We start from the raw sequence: 19,118 nt of genomic DNA, 5'->3' as shown, positions 1-19,118 counted from the left end.
ATTCCAAACACTTTACATTCCGGTTCATAACGGATGAAGACAAATCAGTAACTATCAATATTCGTCTCCAAATATCGCGATATTTTTTATTAGTGCATGAGGGATGCATTTTTAAAAACGTCCATTTCGACGTTAAATTGTGATTTGCAGCTGAGAAGTAACGTTCTAGATGCTGAGGCGTATTTTCAAGATGTGATGTTGTTGCAGCGAGCCTCCGAGATAGAGCATATACTGGAGCAGCTAGGCGAGGAGGCGTCATCGTATGACCTGGGCATCAGATCCGCCGTGCACAAGAAGGTGCTGGAGCTCAGGGTCTCGGATGTCTCGCCTAGCAAAATATCTCGTTGTAAGTAGCCATGTTTCTAGTAGCGCACGGTAGCTCGAAGGTCGTGCCAGCGTCTTTGGTTACATCTCGTGCCAGCATCTCTATCGTCCTTCCGCCGTGTGTTGCCTGCCGTTCGCTATCACCATCTTCTGTCCTCTGTGCGTTGCGCCATCTGCCCAACGTCTCCCGTAACCCGTCGTCGTATCCCTTGCTTCTTGTTCCCAAGCATTCTTTTACTCATCTACCCCTGGTTCCCCTTCTGTTGTTGTCTGTTCCCAATCTACCGCCCGCTGTTCCCTGGCCATCATGGTCCGTTCCGTTTACAACCCTATTCCCTTTCTTCCACCCCAAGTTCCCGATCCACCGCCTCATGTTCACCGCCTACAGCCTCCAGTACATCATCTACAAGTTCCCCTATATCGCCTCCTGTACATCGTCCAAAGACCCAGTTTCCCGTCTACCGCCTTCTGTACACCGTCTACAACCTGGTTCCCGTTAATCTCATTGAAATCAGATCCTTTACTCCGATACTAAACCTCTCCGCGTCAATAGGTATCGTATCAGTGAAGGAGACACATGTCTAAGTCTAAGGCGTACCAATTCGGTATGCAGAGTTGTGTCTCATGGGCACGTCAGAAACCTATGGTTGGTTTGAATCCCATTTCGCCCCGATTATGTTTCTTATGGTTTATCAGCACCATACCGTGCTCTTAAGTTTCACTAAAGTGGTAAAGGTCGGATCCCTGCATCAGTTTGGGATTCCCTCCCCCATTAAGCTAACACGCCGGGATATAGCATTAATACTGTTAAAAGCGGCGTTAAACCCAACTCCCTCACTCGTATCGGAGTAAAATATTTGATTTTAATCAGGTTGAGTTCCCATTCTCCTGTACATCATCTACACCCCAAGCTCACCGTCTACCGCCTCCTTACATCGTATGAATACCCCCAGTTAACCGTATCCTGTACCCAGATTCCCGTTCATCGTATGCATCCCAGCTGTCGTCATCCCCATCATCCGTACTTTGAACTTTCTGTACCATGCACGTATATTGCCACTGACAAAATGCTGAATCATTAATGCTGAAATGTCCTGTCAGCTTCCAGTGCCTCTGAGGCTGACTGCACCTCCACGTACTCCGAGGTCAGTGGCACCACGAGTCTGTGGGCCGACTCCCCGCCCCCGGCGAGGACCTCCAAAGTCCGATTACTCACTGACAGACTTCGACCAGAGGTGATAGAGCTAGCGGATCTCAGGTAGGCTCATGTAGATTCTGTACAGATTGGGGCTTCGGGGATCGTTCAACGAAACGACATTACCGCTGCGACAACGTTGCGCCTATGTTAAAGAACGGGAGTCACCGAAGTCATGCCGCTAAGACCCAGGTTCATAAAGCTTCCATGGTGTAACGATTGTACCTCTTCTACAAAGCGCTACAGTGGCCTATCTGTTAAAGTGGTCGTTATTCGAGCCGAAGGCCCGGGTTCAATGCTGGTGTTCCCGACCGTGATATTGATAGAATATTGTTAAACGCGGGATAAAATCTTACTCAATCAATCTGTAAGTGGGCCCTGGTTTTGCAAAAGGGATATTTGCTCTTCGATAATTATAGATATGTTATCGAGTAATCTACAGGCGGAACTCATTTTTCTCTGACAAGACGTTCGAAAATCGTTACCCTAGCATCAATTCAATTCTTTATTGACCTTAATCTTTACAGCATATCACTACAATGCATTCATTACATGTTTAAACTGTCAATACAGGTGCTTGAAGAAGAATATACCCATGGACTGAAATTCATTATTTCTTAGTTGATATACTCTATAAAGAAATTTGCCAAGACAAGATATCTGCTTTACACTGGTAACAGTAAATAACTGTCCACTCACTGTCAGTTTAATACAGATGGTTTCCCAATAGTATTGCTTTATAGACAGTTTCCTTAGGTTATCATACACATTTAAGAATAAAATGAGATTCGTCATCTGTTTCTAGAGAACATAACTGACATATTTTTTCGGATAAATGTAAACCTTTGTATCTTCTAGTTTCAATTGAAAACATCTGGAATGAATGCCTAAACTTGGATATATATATATATTTCTGTAAATAATAATTTTGTATGGAGTGTGTGTCAACAAGAAATCTAAACAATACACATTTAGAAGAAGTAGAGATCGTTTTGTGAAATGGAGCCCCGATGTATAAATCAATTGTATGGTGATACTCTTTCTTAATTCTTCGAATTATAGGAGAAGTTCTAAGAGGCAACTTCAAAGACGAAACGGTTTATATTGCGTTAATACCAAGCTAGTTGTGTGACGTTATACCATGAGAGTATGGGTTGATGATCACGCTATTGACCATTGTCTTGAATGGTCATATGCTGAGGTATTTCTCACTGTGATGTTACATGGCTATATATTCCATCATGCCAAGGAAACATACAAAATACATCAAATAGCAAATGACGCGCAAAGATGTTTACTCATAATAAGTAATTTTCTGTTGCTAAGAAACAAGGGTATGACTTCGCGCACCTGCAACGTGTTATCTCCGGCCGAGGAGGAGGATGACGACGATGACCCGTTCGGAGGTGTCTATCTGGGACCTCCTGAATTAGACATACCTAAAGCTAAAGTTAATTTTGATAGGTAAGTATATAACAATTACATGTATTTGTATGACAGGTCTTAATAAAGTGAGAATCGGAGACAAGAGCTTACATGGACATCATGTTCAGATGACCTTGTCGTCTCACCTTGGCTCATTGGTTCATGTGTCGGAAGGTTTTCTTTAATATTATCGGAAACTTTCTTACCTGTATAAGTGGGTTTAACGCCGTTTTGTAGTTCAGATATATCATGGCATGTCAGTTTGATGTGGGGGGGGACCCGAAGTGCTGCAGGTTTTAGACATTTACCACTTTGGGGCCTAAAAGACGTAGTCAGTGCGAATTTGGGATTCGAACCGACGATCATAGGTTCCTGGCACACCGAAAGGGACGCAACTTTACGCCTTAGACCGCTGAGCCCGTCCAGAATACAAGTTGTGTCTTACATGAAATGGGGGGCACGGGTGGTCCAGTCGTCTAAGGCACCGCGATCGCTGTGCATAGTTGCGTCCCTTGGGCACGCCAGAAACCTATGATTGTGGGTTCGAATCCCGGTTCGCCCCGATTATGTTTCTAGGTTTGTCAGCACCATACCCGTGCTCGTCGGTTTCACCGAAGTGGTAAACGTCTGAAACCTGCATCACTTCGGGATTTCCTCCCATATTAAGCTGACACGCCGTGATATAACTGGAATACTGTTAAAAGCGGCGTTAAACCCAACTCGCTCACTCACTAACTCACTTACATGAAATTGAGACATTGGTCTTAAATAGTTAGAGCGAATTTGGTCAATTTATCAACACGATAGTAGATTTCCCTGTTCTTGGACGAGTGAGTTGGGTTTAAGGCCGCTTTTAACAGTAGTCCAGTTGTATCACGGCGGTCAGCTTAATGTGGGAGGAAAGCCCGAAGTGATGCAGGTCTCAGACGTTTACCACTTCGGTGAAACCCACGAGCACGGGTATGGTACTGACAAACCTAGAAACATAATTGGGGCGAGCCGGGATTCGATTCAATCATAGGTTTCTGGCGTGCCCAAAGGACGCAACTCTGCACAGCGATCGCGGCGCCTCAGACGATTGGGCCACCCCAGCACCCTGTTCTTTGACGAACAATTGACCCGAGTGTAGTTTTCGATTAGGCACCGCCGATGGTATCATTATGCCAGTACGCCCAAGCAGGTCATATCTGTCATAAATTTCAGGTGAGGTGAAGTGATTCAAGATTATACAACGATGTGTATGCACGTGTGAGTGCGTGCGTGCGTGCGTGCGTGCGTGCGTGCGTGCGTGCGTGTGTGTGTGTGTGTGTGTGTGTGTGTGTGTGTGTGGCTGAGACACTGTATGCCGACAGGTCCTTGTTTAATCCCCTTAATGTCGCGCGCCAGACAAGGCAACAGCAAGCACCATCTGTTAACATCTTGTGCTGTGACGCTGTCAGGGGTTCTAAACATACATTCCAACTGAGATACTGTTCGAAGGGGCATTAAACCAATTGTATTCACTCACTCATTCATGGATTGATCAAAGAGCATCTTGCTCACGTTGTTTTGCTGTTGTAGTTGTTGATTGTGCTTACAGCGATGCTTATTCAATTACATGACAAATGTCTCAGGGCGAAAACATATGAAAGAAATGATATCGGACAAGTTAAGACATACGTTAGATAAACCATGAATTCATTCAATGTTTTTCAGTTTTATAGATATCTTATAAGTGAGATTCATATCACGTTCTCTCTGTAACCAGGGGACTTTTTGCCACGTGAAAAACTACATTGTTTGCCGCTTCACACGTGTCGTTCGCAAATCCCATCATCGCATCGATTTTTCTACAGCAAAAAACGACAAGGAAAGACGTTTTCTTTCACATGTTAATCGAATGTTAATCATGGTTCTATTTGCAGCATGCCTGATAGAATAGCAAAAGAAGAGCACCCAACAGTAGAAAGCATAGCTCGCCCTTCCTGCTCCAGGCTTCGCGCAGACTCGGACGTTTCCTCGGAGACTGATCAAGATCGCAGTGAGCCAATCAGCGTTCCCAGTCTACAAGGTCTGCGCATGTGCAAGCGAACCCTATTTCCTATCTTGACTTTCTGTCACTAATATTAAGGCAGTATGAGATTGTGCTGAAAGGACATTGTTATGTTTCACAGGAACCATTGTGAAAATAACACTGAACCTCCGTGCCCAATCGTACACTGCCTGCACTAACAAACAACTGTGGAATGTACTTAAATACTAGTATATGAGTATCTCCTAACGTGTGGTATATATAGATGTTGTGTGCATGGAATCTTACTATGGTTATCGTGTGTCGTAGCGTATATATATATATATATTACTTACTAATACAATTATATCAAAATTGAAAACGAAAATTGAAATATTGAACACACAAAAATACGTTTGATTTAAAACAATACCAGTTTCTTATGCAATCATATAAATTCAAAAGTTAAAACGTTGAATACATCTAAATAATAAACGTTTGTTTTAAACATTCTACAATAATCTACACAGACAGATACTTTAGACATACAATTTTAAAAAACAATATTTGCCATGATGTGATGCCGCACGCCATATAAAGATAATACTGTCTGGAGGCGGAGGAGGACGCCCGATATCCTAAAAGTGTTTTCTCAGGGATGAGGATGAGGGATGGAATAGAGACTTGCTGACAGAGTTCCTTAAGATGAAGCTGTTCGGGTGTGACCTATGACGTTATGCCCGGCTATGTAGACAGGATTGTGGTCAAGAGTTCCTTTAGATCTTGACACGAGTTAGGCGAGAAATATCGGCCATTGATGTTACAGGTCACGGACGCACCTTCCAGGGTATATCTTCCTCTTAATTACGTTTGTCTAGTTAATTACATCGATGTCGCGCTAACGTCACTCGGCAGGCAAATCTCTTTGTTTGAGTAGACTGACTCAGCCCTGGCAGAAACGGGCCATTAATCACACACGCTGTGTGTAATGGAATTATGACAATATCGCCGTAGCCGTAAAGTGGTCGCACGCGTAGTAATCGACCGGAAAATGGTCGTAATTGTCGTGAGATAGATTAAAGCCAAGCGAGACATCGGCAGGAACAAAACAAGACAAATATGTGAAACGCCGTCCAGAAAGAGGTCGATTTGATCCCTCAGTCCGTCTAAGCCTTCAAAGAGGCAATTATGACTCTTCATGATCAGTGATTCGACCATATATCCACTAACAGTAATAGACTCTTCTTTTTAGTAAAATTATCCAAGTGAAACACAGACGGAAAGCTCCAGATTGCTCTGTAACGAAACATAAGACTTCAATGTTCAATGTTAATCTCTATTTGCCGCCGGAGGATTATCAGTTTACAAACTTTCGTTGATGCAACTGTCACGACATCACCCTGAGCAACACGTGAAGCGACTGACTGAAAACGTATTGGTTAACCTTCACCAACAACTTGGTCTGTATTTCGTTCACGAAGCTGTGTTTTTTCAATCAATATTTTTTCATACAAGTCATCTGACCTCGGATATAATTACGGTGCCTTCATCGTTGAAAATTTGAATAGAAACCTAATTTTCGTCGTCTCAAACGAAAATAAATTTCGAATGTTACGCAGCTGGTTTCTGATGGTGACAAAGCATCATGAATAATGGGATGATACATGTGGCACTGCGCACAGTCGAAGATGGCATAATGTGATTAGACGCACATAAAGAGAAAAGTCGACTGGATTATTTCCAAGCATATTTGATAAATATGAATATTACACCAATGGCAGTTACCCAGCAACCGTTTATGTAAGTCCTGACATAACACGCGAAAAATGCACAATATGCAACTTCAACATGACATATGCAACTCGCAAACATCTGCCGGATCCATAATTATCATCATACTCAAGAACTTGAAACCTCCTCAATCCGGAGTGTTAATATACTAGTATCCGGTTTAAGGAGGTATATATACCCATTTGTCAATTACGTCGGCATGCCAGTTTCTGAATTTTTTGTTTCAGACTGAATGCAATTTGGTACGATTTGTGTGCGTGGTTTGACTTTAAATCATACAACTCATTCATTCACGCTATGTACGTGCATTTCATGTTCTGCTTTGTGAATTCTGCATGATCACGTGACTTACCATTTCAGCATGTAATATAAGGACCTTACATTTATTTAGCTGAAAGCCATCCATACGAAACTATTCAGGCTGTAATCTCCAGTTTTTATATAAATGATATTTGACTCAAGCGGTAACTTAGAATCAGTCGTTAGGAATTACGACCTAGCTTCCGGCCTGATTAAATATTTCTGCTAACTTCAACAAAAAAAGCATTCAATTAGTCAAAATGTTATTTTGTGGAAATTTCTTAAAGAGTGTATCTCATAGAAGTTTACATCAAAAGGTGTTTCCATAACCTACTCAGAATTGCACAAGATCAGCTGACGTTAAGTTAGAAGAAACTCAGTGCACTTTAGATTCAGAAGGAGAATTCAAGTGCTGTAGGCAGAACAGACATCCAAATATAGCCATTTTTAATGTCTCTGTTATTCTAAACTTCTTCTGAACTTTCAGATACATTTTCGGGATAAATTCAAACTGACAGAAAAAATATGATTTGTATAAGATATTAATGAAGAAAATATTCAGATACAAATATACAGTTAGATGGATTCACCAGAAATGTGCTTGCAGCTGTTTGTCATTACAGTAAGAAACAATATTGATTAAATTAAATCTATGCAAGCCATTCTCCCGTCCATTCAGGGCTTATAAGGCGTGACATTTGAGAGTACGTCTCTATTAAGCATGATGCTAACGAACTGCTCTGTCTTTGCTGTTGGGTGTAGGCCAACTTGTCTCATGTCTGGCATTATTATAAAAGTTGACATTTGGATGTTGGGACAACAATGCTTAATCCGAGACGCTACTGTTAGCCCACGTTCCCAACAGCAAGGATGTCTTTATTAACTCTACTAACACGACGCTGCCGTCTGATGTTCTCGGTCTTGCCACATAAGTCACCATACGAGCAGATGTTTACAATTCTAATTATAACCCTCATATCTGCCCATCTATGTTAAAATTAATAATATACGTATGTAGATGTCTTCAATCCGTAAAGTGCTAGTTGTCTGAAGGTTTGTTAATGTCAAGTTCCAAAGACCATCACTGAATCACGCTGTGATACTTTTCTGATGTTACTTGTAAAACCATTCAAAATTTTATCTTAAGAGGCTTTGTATTTTGAAAAAAAGATGTACTGAGTTTATACCGACGAAGGAGTGATGCAGCCGAAATTCCAAATGGTATGTTATTAAACTGAATTCTTTAGAATTTAAAAAAGAGGGTTCAGGATGCAGCAATACAGAATGGTGTGTGGCAAGGTCGACCAACATCCCCTTTTCCATTTCACTAACATAACTAACGCCTTGGTTGTTTCAGAGAATGATGACGATGTCGACCCGACCAGGTCGCTGCTTTCATAGTATGCATGTTTGGCGGTATGTTTTGTCGGGCTATGCTCGTCCTGAACTAACACTTGCTGTTACATTGCTCCTGTCCCACTAACGTACTCCTACCTCACTAACATAACACTGTTGTTGGTCCTGCATTGAGAGCAGTCTTCATAGTCATGCATTGAGATAGGTCGTCATTGTCATTCATTGACATATCTCGTCATAGTTAGCATTTAGGCAACTCAGATCATATTGTTTAGTTTGTAGATCAGGCATATTAAGCTTTAACAGCATAACATTCCTAGTTTAAATTGTGCGCTTTATTTAGACGTAGTAGATAGTAATTATCTATTACCTGTTCTGATAGTATTGTTCTAATTACAGGTAAGTCTGTAAGTATATGTTAGACTATGTAACCATTTTGGTGTAACTTCTACTTGAGCATGCGTCATTGTGTCGTTGCATGAGTTGTGTCATTTGTATATCACCCACTAATAATTTTTAACAATAAACAGGTATAACAGCGCGCCTCTCAACAGCGAAATTAGGACGCGGGAGGCGTCACAGTGCCCCCTGCAATATTTGGCCAATCACAGAGGCTACAGAAGAAACAGAGAGTGAGACGGAAAATAGTCCGCAAGAAAACATTGTGAAAAATGACCGCAAGAAAGCCCCAATATGCGTGAGAGCTATGGATAGACTGTGGGCGAAACCTAAACTCACTCGACAGCTGTCCCCTCACAGAGTGACGTTTCAGTGTGACGTTGTGGAAGATATTTGAGGGTTGTGAATAAATTGTGTGGTGAGAAAAGAAGAAATTATACCTTTAGCCGACATAGACGGTTTCAGGAGCGTGTTTTGGTGGCATCGTTGTGTGGATTCTTGTGGTCATCGAAAACGGAAACATCAACATGAGTTTATGGGAAGCAAACAATTGAGGACACCGTGTACTGGTATATTCTGCCCTACACTCAGTGTGGCTGTGGCAATAAGAAATGCACGCTCCAAATGTGTGTATATGTGTGCATCACTGGACTACGCATGCGCATCGAGCATTCACACATCATCACGAGGCACGGACGAGGCAGCCAATAGTTGACGATCATTTTATTTTCCGCTCTAGATCTGGGATTCAAACTGATATTTGATTGGCTGTTGTTATGGTGACGTTTAATTTATGCAAGTTGATTGACATGTGTTCCAGCATTTCAAACGTAAGGACAAGATGCCTTTCGGTGACATCACTATCAGTCTGTAGACCGGCTCCCCCCCGGCCAGTAGGAACAACATGTCTTTGGGTTTTTAATTGCTATAAAAGTTTTTACTCTAACCCTAATGCGTTTTTTTTGCGATTGACATGTACATGATATATGTTTTGTCAACATGAAACGAAAACACCCAAAGGCGTATTTAAAATGTTCGTGTGTAACCCCCGTGGTTATTATTTAACAGTTTTTACGTCTCTCATATCTTAGATCACATCGTGGAGTAATAAAACACTGGGCGAAAAAGCTTTCTTTCCAAGCTTAGAAACAACATGGATTCAACTCTCTTTACAAACTTTCTGTGTGTGGATTGACCGCGGATTTCAAAATGTCCCGGAGTCGAAACTATTTCCAGGTTAACATTGGATAGCACTGGGTTTCATTGGATAACTATCGATTGTGTAATCTGGAATAGATTAATGAGACCTGCGTCACTTGGTGATTTCTTCCAAAATCAAGCTGACAGGACATGGTATAACTGACTTACTGTTCAGAGCGGCGTTAAACCAAACTCACTCAATGTCATTGATTGTAACTGACGTCTACCAAGATTTTCGATACACATTTTGGAATTAAAGCTTTTGGTCCAACAAATGACGATGATGATACTACAATATTGATTTTACTTTCCTTATATATAAATCCTGTAGGAAACGATGCACGTGTCTGTTTTTTACAAATAAAATGTAAAAACAACAAGATCTGAAGCATGCTTTTACCATGTGGAACTGTGACAAGCATCATGGCGAATCACAGAGCAACCTTCTTTCTTATAATTAGGCGTTTGTGATTTATTACTTACTGTCGAACCCTAATTTGACAAATGTTCAACTAAATTGAACCTAGACAGTCACTTAAATTCCTGTCTGTGAATATATTTAACTAAAATGACACCTATTTTCGAAGCCCGTAATGTAAACGGTATAAAAGAGCTTGGTTGCTCTAAAACTGTTAATGTATTCCTATTAACCCAGCCATCTATACTATCGACTGACCCCTTTAGACAGCTGTTGTTCTGCAATAATATTCTGATTCTATTTCGACCACAGACCCCCTGTTTATGCAGAATTATCCGTAAATCAAGTAATAAACAAGAAATAGCTTTGGTGTCATCTTCAATGCCCTCCTCCGCGTTGAACAAATATGCCCCATGTGTTGGTGGTAATCCTCACGATTGCGGTGATGCAACGTAGACCGTTTTAGGTAAATGTTATACACATGCGTTGTAGATGATCACATGGTTGATATGTTACTTCTTTGTGTTATGTGCTTCATTAGGGAAAAGTATTTTTGAATATCTCTTGACTACCCCTAGTCGAGTCTGTAGTTGATGAATTGTCATGAATAATAATGGAGGGTTTTCATTTCAGATTGTATTGTCAGGCCTACAGATTGTGGTATTGTGTAATCACGGGGGCACAGTCGTTTAAGGCGCCGTAATTACCCGTGCAGTGTGGCATCCCTTAGGCATAAAACCTGAAATATATATATATTTTTTATACTAAATTGTAGGATTTAAAGGGACACAAACATTGAGTGTGTGCATGTGTGTAATTATGTGTGTATGCGTTTGTGTGTGTTTGTTTCTTTGTGTGTTGTGTTTGTCTGTGTGCGTGTGTTTGTGAGTGTTTGTGTTTGCGTGTGTGTATGTGTGTGTGTGTGTGTGTGTGTGTGTTTGTGAGTGTCTGTGTTTGCGTGTGTGTACGGAGAGGAATAAGAAAACATGATATAAAACAAAACATTTGCCTATTATTTCTTTGTGTGTGTTTGTATGTGTGTATGTGTGTGTACGTGTGTTTGTGTATGTGTGTGTTTGTGTGTGTGTCTGTGTGTGTTTGTGCGTTTGTGTGCTTATGTGTGAATATGCGTGTTTGTGTGTGTATCTGTGTGTGTGTACTTACGGAGAGGAAAATAAGAAAACATGATATAAACAATATATTTGCCTAATATTTCTTTGTATGTGAATGTGTGTGTTTGTGTGTGTGTGCGACTGTGTGTGTTTGTGCATATGTGTGTTTGTGTGTGTTTGTAACTGCATGTGTGTATAAATATGTTTGTGTATGTGTATATATGTCTGTGTGTGTGTTTGTTTTTGGGTGTGTGTTTCTGTGTGTGTATGTGTGTGTTTGTGTCTGTATGCGTGTATAAGTATGTTTGTGTATGTGTATATGTGTCTGTGTGTGTTTGTTTTTGTGTGTGTATGTGTGTGTTTGTGTGTACATTTGTGTATAAGTATATTTGCATGTGTATATGTGTCTATGTGTGTGTTTGTGTGTGCGTGTGTTTGTATTTGTGTGAGTTTGCATGTGTGTTTGTGTGTGCATGTGTTTTTTTGTTGTGTGTATGTGTGCCTGTTTGTGTTTGTATGTGTGTTTGTGTGTATGTATGTGTTTTTTTGTGTGTTTGTATGTGCGTTTGTGTATGTATGTGTGTTTTTGTGTGTATGGGTGTATATGTGTGTTTTTCGGTGTTTGTATATGTGTGTTTGTGTGCGAGTGTCTGTATGCGTGTGTCCGTGTGTGTGTGTGTACTTACGGAGAGGAATTAGAAAACATAGGAACTATTTGCCGAATATTTCTTTTTGTGTGTATGTGTGTGTTTGTGTCTGTGTGTGTTTGTATGTGTGTTTGTGTTTATGTGTATGTATGTGTGTATATGTGTGTTAGTTTGTGTGCCTGTGTGTTTGTGTGTATGTTTATATGTGTTTGTCTGTGTGTGTCTGTGTGCCTTTGTGTGTGCTTTTGTGTGTGTATGTGTGCTTTTGTCTGTGTGTGTGCTTTTTTTTGTGTGTGTGCTTTTGTGCTTTGTGTTTTGACTGTGTTGCACTACAATTACTGATGAAAAATAATGTACAGTTCATGCTCTTACACAAGGTAAAACACTTCCTGTCGTTGAAAAAAGAATTAGCAGTAATGCAGATTATAATCCTAATATATTTTAAAATATTCCTTATTTGTTTCTTTCGACTTTTAATATTTTATTCTAATTGGAATTTCGTAATCACGTCCTATAAAAGTTTTGGCAATGTTCCCACTTTTATCACCCACACCAAATCCAATGGCACGAATGGAAATGGATTTATTCGTGTAGTGTGCATGGCCCTTCCTTCATTTCTTTTTCATCAGTATTAGTGAGAAGGTTGTATATATCAGTGTCTGGATAATCTAACGTGATATAAAACACACACCTACTGCGCGTGCTTAGGCTGACTAATGCCTGCAGGTGGCTCCATTGCGTATCAGATGTCGGATTAGCCGTCTCAGTTCTGAGGGGCATACCGTGTAAAAGAACATATTGTACCAGTTGCACCTAGTTGTATATTTACCTCACCCACGTCTTCCATGTCAAGAAGTCATTGATCTCCTGGAGCCGCGAACCCAATACTTTAGTGTCATCCTGTCGGAGTAGTCCCACGATGTATTGTTAAAACTGTGAAACTGCATTGGAATAGGGAGAGAAACCGATAGGCATGTACATGAAGTTTTAATCCTTTTCACCGTTGCTCTGTTATCCCTGTAGTATTATGAAAAATTAAAAACACGAAAACAAAGTCTTGAGAGTTTAAGGTTAATGCTCCGTACTTAAGCAAGTCATAAAACATTCTATTTACAAGCTACAAAATGTCAATCCTAATTCCGTATTACACGATCGTAAAGGTAACATAGGATATTCCGTTACATAGGAACCACAAACATGAGCATCACATAAAATGAGATATATGATACCGGTGTAAATTTTTATTTCGAATTTAATGCCTATATTCTCGAGAATATGTTACAAATGGTAAGGACTGACAACATCATTCAACTGATTTGAATAAATATGTTGCAGTAAACTACGGTTATTACGAGCTCAATGGGACCACTAATTTTAGTTCGTTATAACCGAAGTTCGTTATATACAGATACAGCATAACTACAACAAATAGTCGGGACAAAAATGTCCGATCCGATCAGGAATAGTTATTTCTGCTTCACAAATGCATGAGAACATTCCTGGTGTCAGTATTGCAATAACAGATCTGGTGTTACCACACAGCGCATCTGGTGTCATTACCACACTGCGCATATGGAATCACTTAACACACAAAACACATATGCCTTTCTCACAACACACACATGGTGCCCTTACCACCACAACACACCCGGTGACATCATTTACACAAGGCACATTGTACCGCTATGTAATAAGACATCTGGTGTCATCACTACCACACTACACTCCTGATGTAGGTTATTACCATCATCCCAACAACACCCCTGACGTCGGTTATTACCACTAGCACAACAGTCCTGTCGTCAGTTATTACAACCTGCACAACAACATACCTGATGAAGGTGATTACCCATAGCACAACAACGGTTCTGTCGTCGGTTATTACCACAAGTACAACAACAGTCCTGGTGTAGGTGATTACCACCAGCACAACAACAGTCCTGTCGTCGTTTATTACCACAAGCACAACAACATACCTGATGAAGGTGATTACCACCAGTACAACAACTGTCCTGTCGTCGGTTATTACAACCAGTACAACAACAGTCCTGATGTCAGTTATAACCACCAGCACAACAACAGTCCTGATGTAAGTTATTACCATCAGCACAACAACAGTCCTGATGTATGTTATAACCACCAGCACAACAACAGTCCTGATGTAAGTTATTACAACGAGCACAACAACAGTCCTGATGTAAGTTATAACCACCAGCACACCAACAGTCCTGATGTAAGTTATTACCACCAGCACAACAACAGTCCTGATGGAAGTTATTACCACCAGCACAACAACAGTCCTGATGTAAGTTATTACCACCAGCAGAACAACAATCCTGATGTAAGTTATTAGCATCAACAGAACAACAACAGTCCTGATGTAAGTAATTACCACCAGTACAACAACACACATCACGTCGGTTATTACCACCAACACAACAACAGTCCTGATGTAAGTTATTACCACCAGAACAACAACAGTCCTGATGTAAGTTATTACCACCAGCACAACAACAGTCCTGATGTAAGTTATTACCACCAGCACAACAACAGTCCTGATGTAAGTTATTACCACCAGCACAACAACAGTCCTGATGTAAGTTATTAGCATCAACAGAACAACAACAGTCCTGATGTAACCTATAACCACAAGCACACCAACAGTCCTGATGTAAGTTATTACCACCAGTACAACAACACTCCTGACGTAAGTTATAACCACCAGCAGAACAACAGTCCTGATGTAAGTTATTACCACCAGCACAACAACATTCCTGATGTAAGTTATTACCACCAGCACAACAACAGTCCTGACGTAAGTTATTACCACCAGCAGAACAACAGTCCTGATGTAAGTTATTACCACCAGCACAACAACAATCCTGATGTAAGTTATTACCACCAGCACAACAACAGTCCTGATGTAAGTAATTACCACCAGTACAACAACACACCTCACGTCGGTTATTACCACCAACACAACAACAGTCCTGATGTAAGTTATTACCACCAGCACAACAACAGTCCTGATGTAAGTTATTACTACCAGCACAACAACAGTCCTGATGTAAGTTATTACCACCAGCACAACAACAGTCCTGATATAAGTTATAACCACCAGCACAACAACACACCTGACGTCGGTTATTACCACCAGCACAACAACAGTCCTGATGTTAGTTATTAGCATCAACAGAACAACAACAGTCCTGATGTAACCTATAACCACAACCACACCAACAGTCCTGATGTAAGTTATTACCACCAGTACAACAACACTCCTGACGTAAGTATATAACCACCAGCAGAACAACAGTCCTGATGTAAGTTATTATCACAAGCACAACAACAGTCCCGAGGTCGGTTATTACCACCAGCACAACAACAGTCCTGTCGTCGTTTATTACCACAAGCACAACAACATACCTGATGAAGGTGATTACCACCAGTACAACAACAGTCCTGTCGTCGGTTATTACAACCAGTACAACAACAGTCCTGTCGTCGGTTATTACCACCAGCACAACAACAGTCCTGATGTAAGTTATTACCACCAGCACAACAACAGTCCTGATGTATGTTATAACCACCAGCACAACAACAGTCCTGATGTAAGTTATTACCACCAGCACAACTACAGTCCCGATGTAAGTTATAACCACCATCACAACAACATTCCTGATGTAAGTTATTGCCACCCGCACAACAACAGTCCTGATGTAAGTTATTACCACCAGCACAACAACAGTCCTGACGTAAGTTATTACCACCAGCACAACAACAGTCCTGATGTAAGTTATTACCATCAACAGAACAACAACAGTCCTGATGTAAGTTATAACCACCAGTACAACAACACACCTCACGTCGGTTATTACCACCAGCACAACAGCAGTCCTGATGTAAGTTATTACCACCAGCACAACAACAGTCCTGATGTAAGTTATAACCACCAGTACAACAACACACCTGACGTCGGTCATTACCATCAACAGATCAACAACAGTCCTGATGTAGGTTATTACCACCAGAACAACAACAGTCCTGATTGAAGTTATTACCATCAACAGAACAACAACAGTCCTGATGTAAGTTATAACCACCAGTACAACAACACACCTGAAGTCGGTTATGACCACCAGCTGAACAACAGTCCTGATGTAAGTTATTACCACCAGCACAACAACAGTCCTGATGTAAGTTATTACCACCAGTACAACAACAGTCCTGTCGTCAGTTATTACAACCAGCACAACAACATACCTCATGAAGGTGATTACCCCTAGCACAACAACGGTCCTGTCGTCGGTTATTACCACAAGTACAACAACAGTCCTGATGTAGGTGATTACCACCAGCACAACAACAGTCCTGATTGAAGTTATTACCATCAACAGAACAACAACAGTCCTGATGTAAGTTATAACCACCAGTACAGCAACACACCTGACGTCGGTTATTACCACAAGCAAAACAACAGTCCTGATGTAAGTTATTACCACCAGCAGAACAACAGTCCTGATGTATGTTATTACCACCAGCACAACAACAGTCCTGATGTATGTTATAACCACCAGCACAACAACAGTCCTGATGTATGTTATTACCACCAGCACAACAACAGTCCTGATGTAAGTTATTACCACCAGCAGAACAACAGTCCCGATGTTAGTAATTACCCCCAGCACAACAACAGTCCTGATGTATGTTATTACCACCAGCGCAACAACAGTCCTGATGTAAGTTATTACCACCAGCACAACAACAGTCCTGATGTAAGTTATTACTACCAGCACAACAACAGTCCTGATTTAAGTTATTACCATCAACAGAACAACAACAGTCCTGATGTAAGTTATAACCACCAGTACAACAACACACCTGAAGTCGGTTATGACCACCAGCTGAACAACAGTCCTGATGTAAGTTATTACCACCAGCACAACAACAGTCCTGATGTAAGTTATTACCACCAGTACAACAACAGTCCTGTCGTCAGTTATTACAACCAGCACAACAACATACCTCATGAAGGTGATTACCCCTAGCACAACAACGGTCCTGTCGTCGGTTATTACCACAAGTACAACAACAGTCCTGATGTAGGTGATTACCACCAGCACAACAACAGTCCTGTCGTCGGTTATTACCACAAGCACAACAACATACCTGATGAAGGTGATTACCACCAGTACAACAACAGTCCTGTCGTCGGTTATTACAACCAGTACAACAACAGTCCTGATGTAAGTTATAACCACCAGCACAACAACAGTCCTGATGGAAGTTATTACCACCAGCACAACAACAGTCCTGATGTATGTTATAACCACCAGCACAACAACAGTCCTGATGTAAGTTATTACCACCAGCACAACAACAGTCCTGATGTAAGTTATTACCATCAACAGAACAACAACAGTCCTGATATAAGTTATAACCACCAGTACAACAACACACCTCACGTCGGTTATTACCACCAGCACAACAACAGTCCTGATGTAAGTTATTACCACCAGCACAACAACAGTCCTGATGTAAGTTATTACCACCAGCACAACAACAGTCCTGATGTAAGTTATTACCACCAGTACAACATCAGTCCTGATGTAAGTTATTACAATCAACAGAACAACAACAGTCCTGATGTAAGTTATAACCACCAGTACAACAACACACCTCACGTCGGTTATAACCACCAGCACAACAACAGTCCTGATGTAAGTTATAACCACCAGTACAACAACACACCTGACGTCGGTTATTACCATCAACAGAACAACAACGGTCCTGATGTAAGTTATTACCACCAGTACAACAACAGTCCTGATTGAAGTTATTACCATCAACAGAACAACAACAGTCCTGATGTAAGTTATAACCACCAGTACAACAACACACCTGACGTCGGTTATTACCACAAGCACAACAACAGTCCTGATGTAAGTTATTACCACCAGCACAACAACAGTCCTGATGTATGTTATTACCACCAGCACAACAACAGTCCTGATGTATGTTATAACCACCAGCACAACAACAGTCCTGATGTATGTTATTACCAAAAGCACAACAACAGTCCTGATGTAAGTTATTACCACCAGCAGAACAACAGTCCTGATGTAAGTAATTACCCCCAGCACAACAACAGTCCTGATGTATGTTATTACCACCAGCACAACAACAGTCCTGATGTAAGTTATAACCACCAGCACAACAACAGTCCTGATGTAAGTTATTACCACCAGCACAACAACAGTCCTGATGGAAGTTATTACCACCAGCACAACAACAGTCCTGATGTAAGTTATTACTACCAGTACAACAACAGTCCTGATGTAGGTTATTACCACCAGCACAACAACAGTCCTGATGTAAGTTATTACCACCAGTACAACAACACTCCTGATGTAAGTTATTACCACCAGCACAACAACACTCTCTAAAGACAGACCTGCATCTCAACAGAAATCTACATATCTATATAGACCTATATTTAAGTGGAGACCAATATGTATAGAAACCTATATATAAAGATATCTCTACATAGAGAACCACATCTATTCAGAGATACATGTCTCAACATTTACCGACATCTAAACAGAGACGAAGACCAATATCTAAATAGAGACATATATTTATAAAGACTGATACAGATAATCATAGACCAACATTGAAAAGATACCTAGATCTTCACAAAGAACGAAATATAGATCGATGTCTTCATCCAGATAGAGATGTACGTTGTTACAAAGATCGACAGCTATACAAAGGCCTATCGCCATACAGAAATCCACATCTTTGCAGGGATCAACACTGTACACGATACTACATCTAAACAGAGATCCTCATCTATGCCGGGATAGACATCTAAACAGAGACCTACATCTAAACAGAGACCTATATCTAGGCAGGTACCTACATCTAAACAGAGATCCTCATCTAGACAGGGACAAACATC

The 19,118-nt window shown here is 40.9% G+C and overlaps 1 protein-coding gene across 3 annotated transcripts in view; it reads left to right on the top strand.

Annotated features, from left to right (window-relative positions):
- The window catches only part of LOC124140562 (gamma-aminobutyric acid type B receptor subunit 2-like), a 172,855-nt gene extending 162,537 nt beyond the window's left edge, over nucleotides 1-10,318 (top strand). Inside the window, exons 18-23 of one of the 3 annotated variants that reach the window (XM_046508200.2) lie at nucleotides 208-346; nucleotides 1,426-1,582; nucleotides 2,846-2,983; nucleotides 4,849-4,994; nucleotides 8,383-8,441; nucleotides 8,912-9,049. In XM_046508200.2, the coding sequence (XP_046364156.1) occupies nucleotides 208-346; nucleotides 1,426-1,582; nucleotides 2,846-2,983; nucleotides 4,849-4,994; nucleotides 8,383-8,426 (624 nt within the window). In that variant the 3' untranslated portion in view covers nucleotides 8,427-8,441; nucleotides 8,912-9,049. Of the gene's footprint in view, nucleotides 1-207; nucleotides 347-1,425; nucleotides 1,583-2,845; nucleotides 2,984-4,848; nucleotides 8,442-8,911 lie in introns of all 3 variants that reach the window. The other 2 variants (XR_007218733.1, XM_046508199.2) reach the window with 2 other exon arrangements.
- Nucleotides 10,319-19,118: the final 8,800 nt, after the last annotated feature.

This window comes from Haliotis rufescens, unplaced genomic scaffold (assembly GCF_023055435.1).
Source record: "Haliotis rufescens isolate VD_foot unplaced genomic scaffold, xgHalRufe1.0.p SCAF_6, whole genome shotgun sequence".
NCBI lineage: Eukaryota > Metazoa > Mollusca > Gastropoda > Lepetellida > Haliotidae > Haliotis > Haliotis rufescens.
Note: the sequence above shows the minus strand (reverse complement) of the source record. Positions and strands in the feature narration are given on the sequence as shown.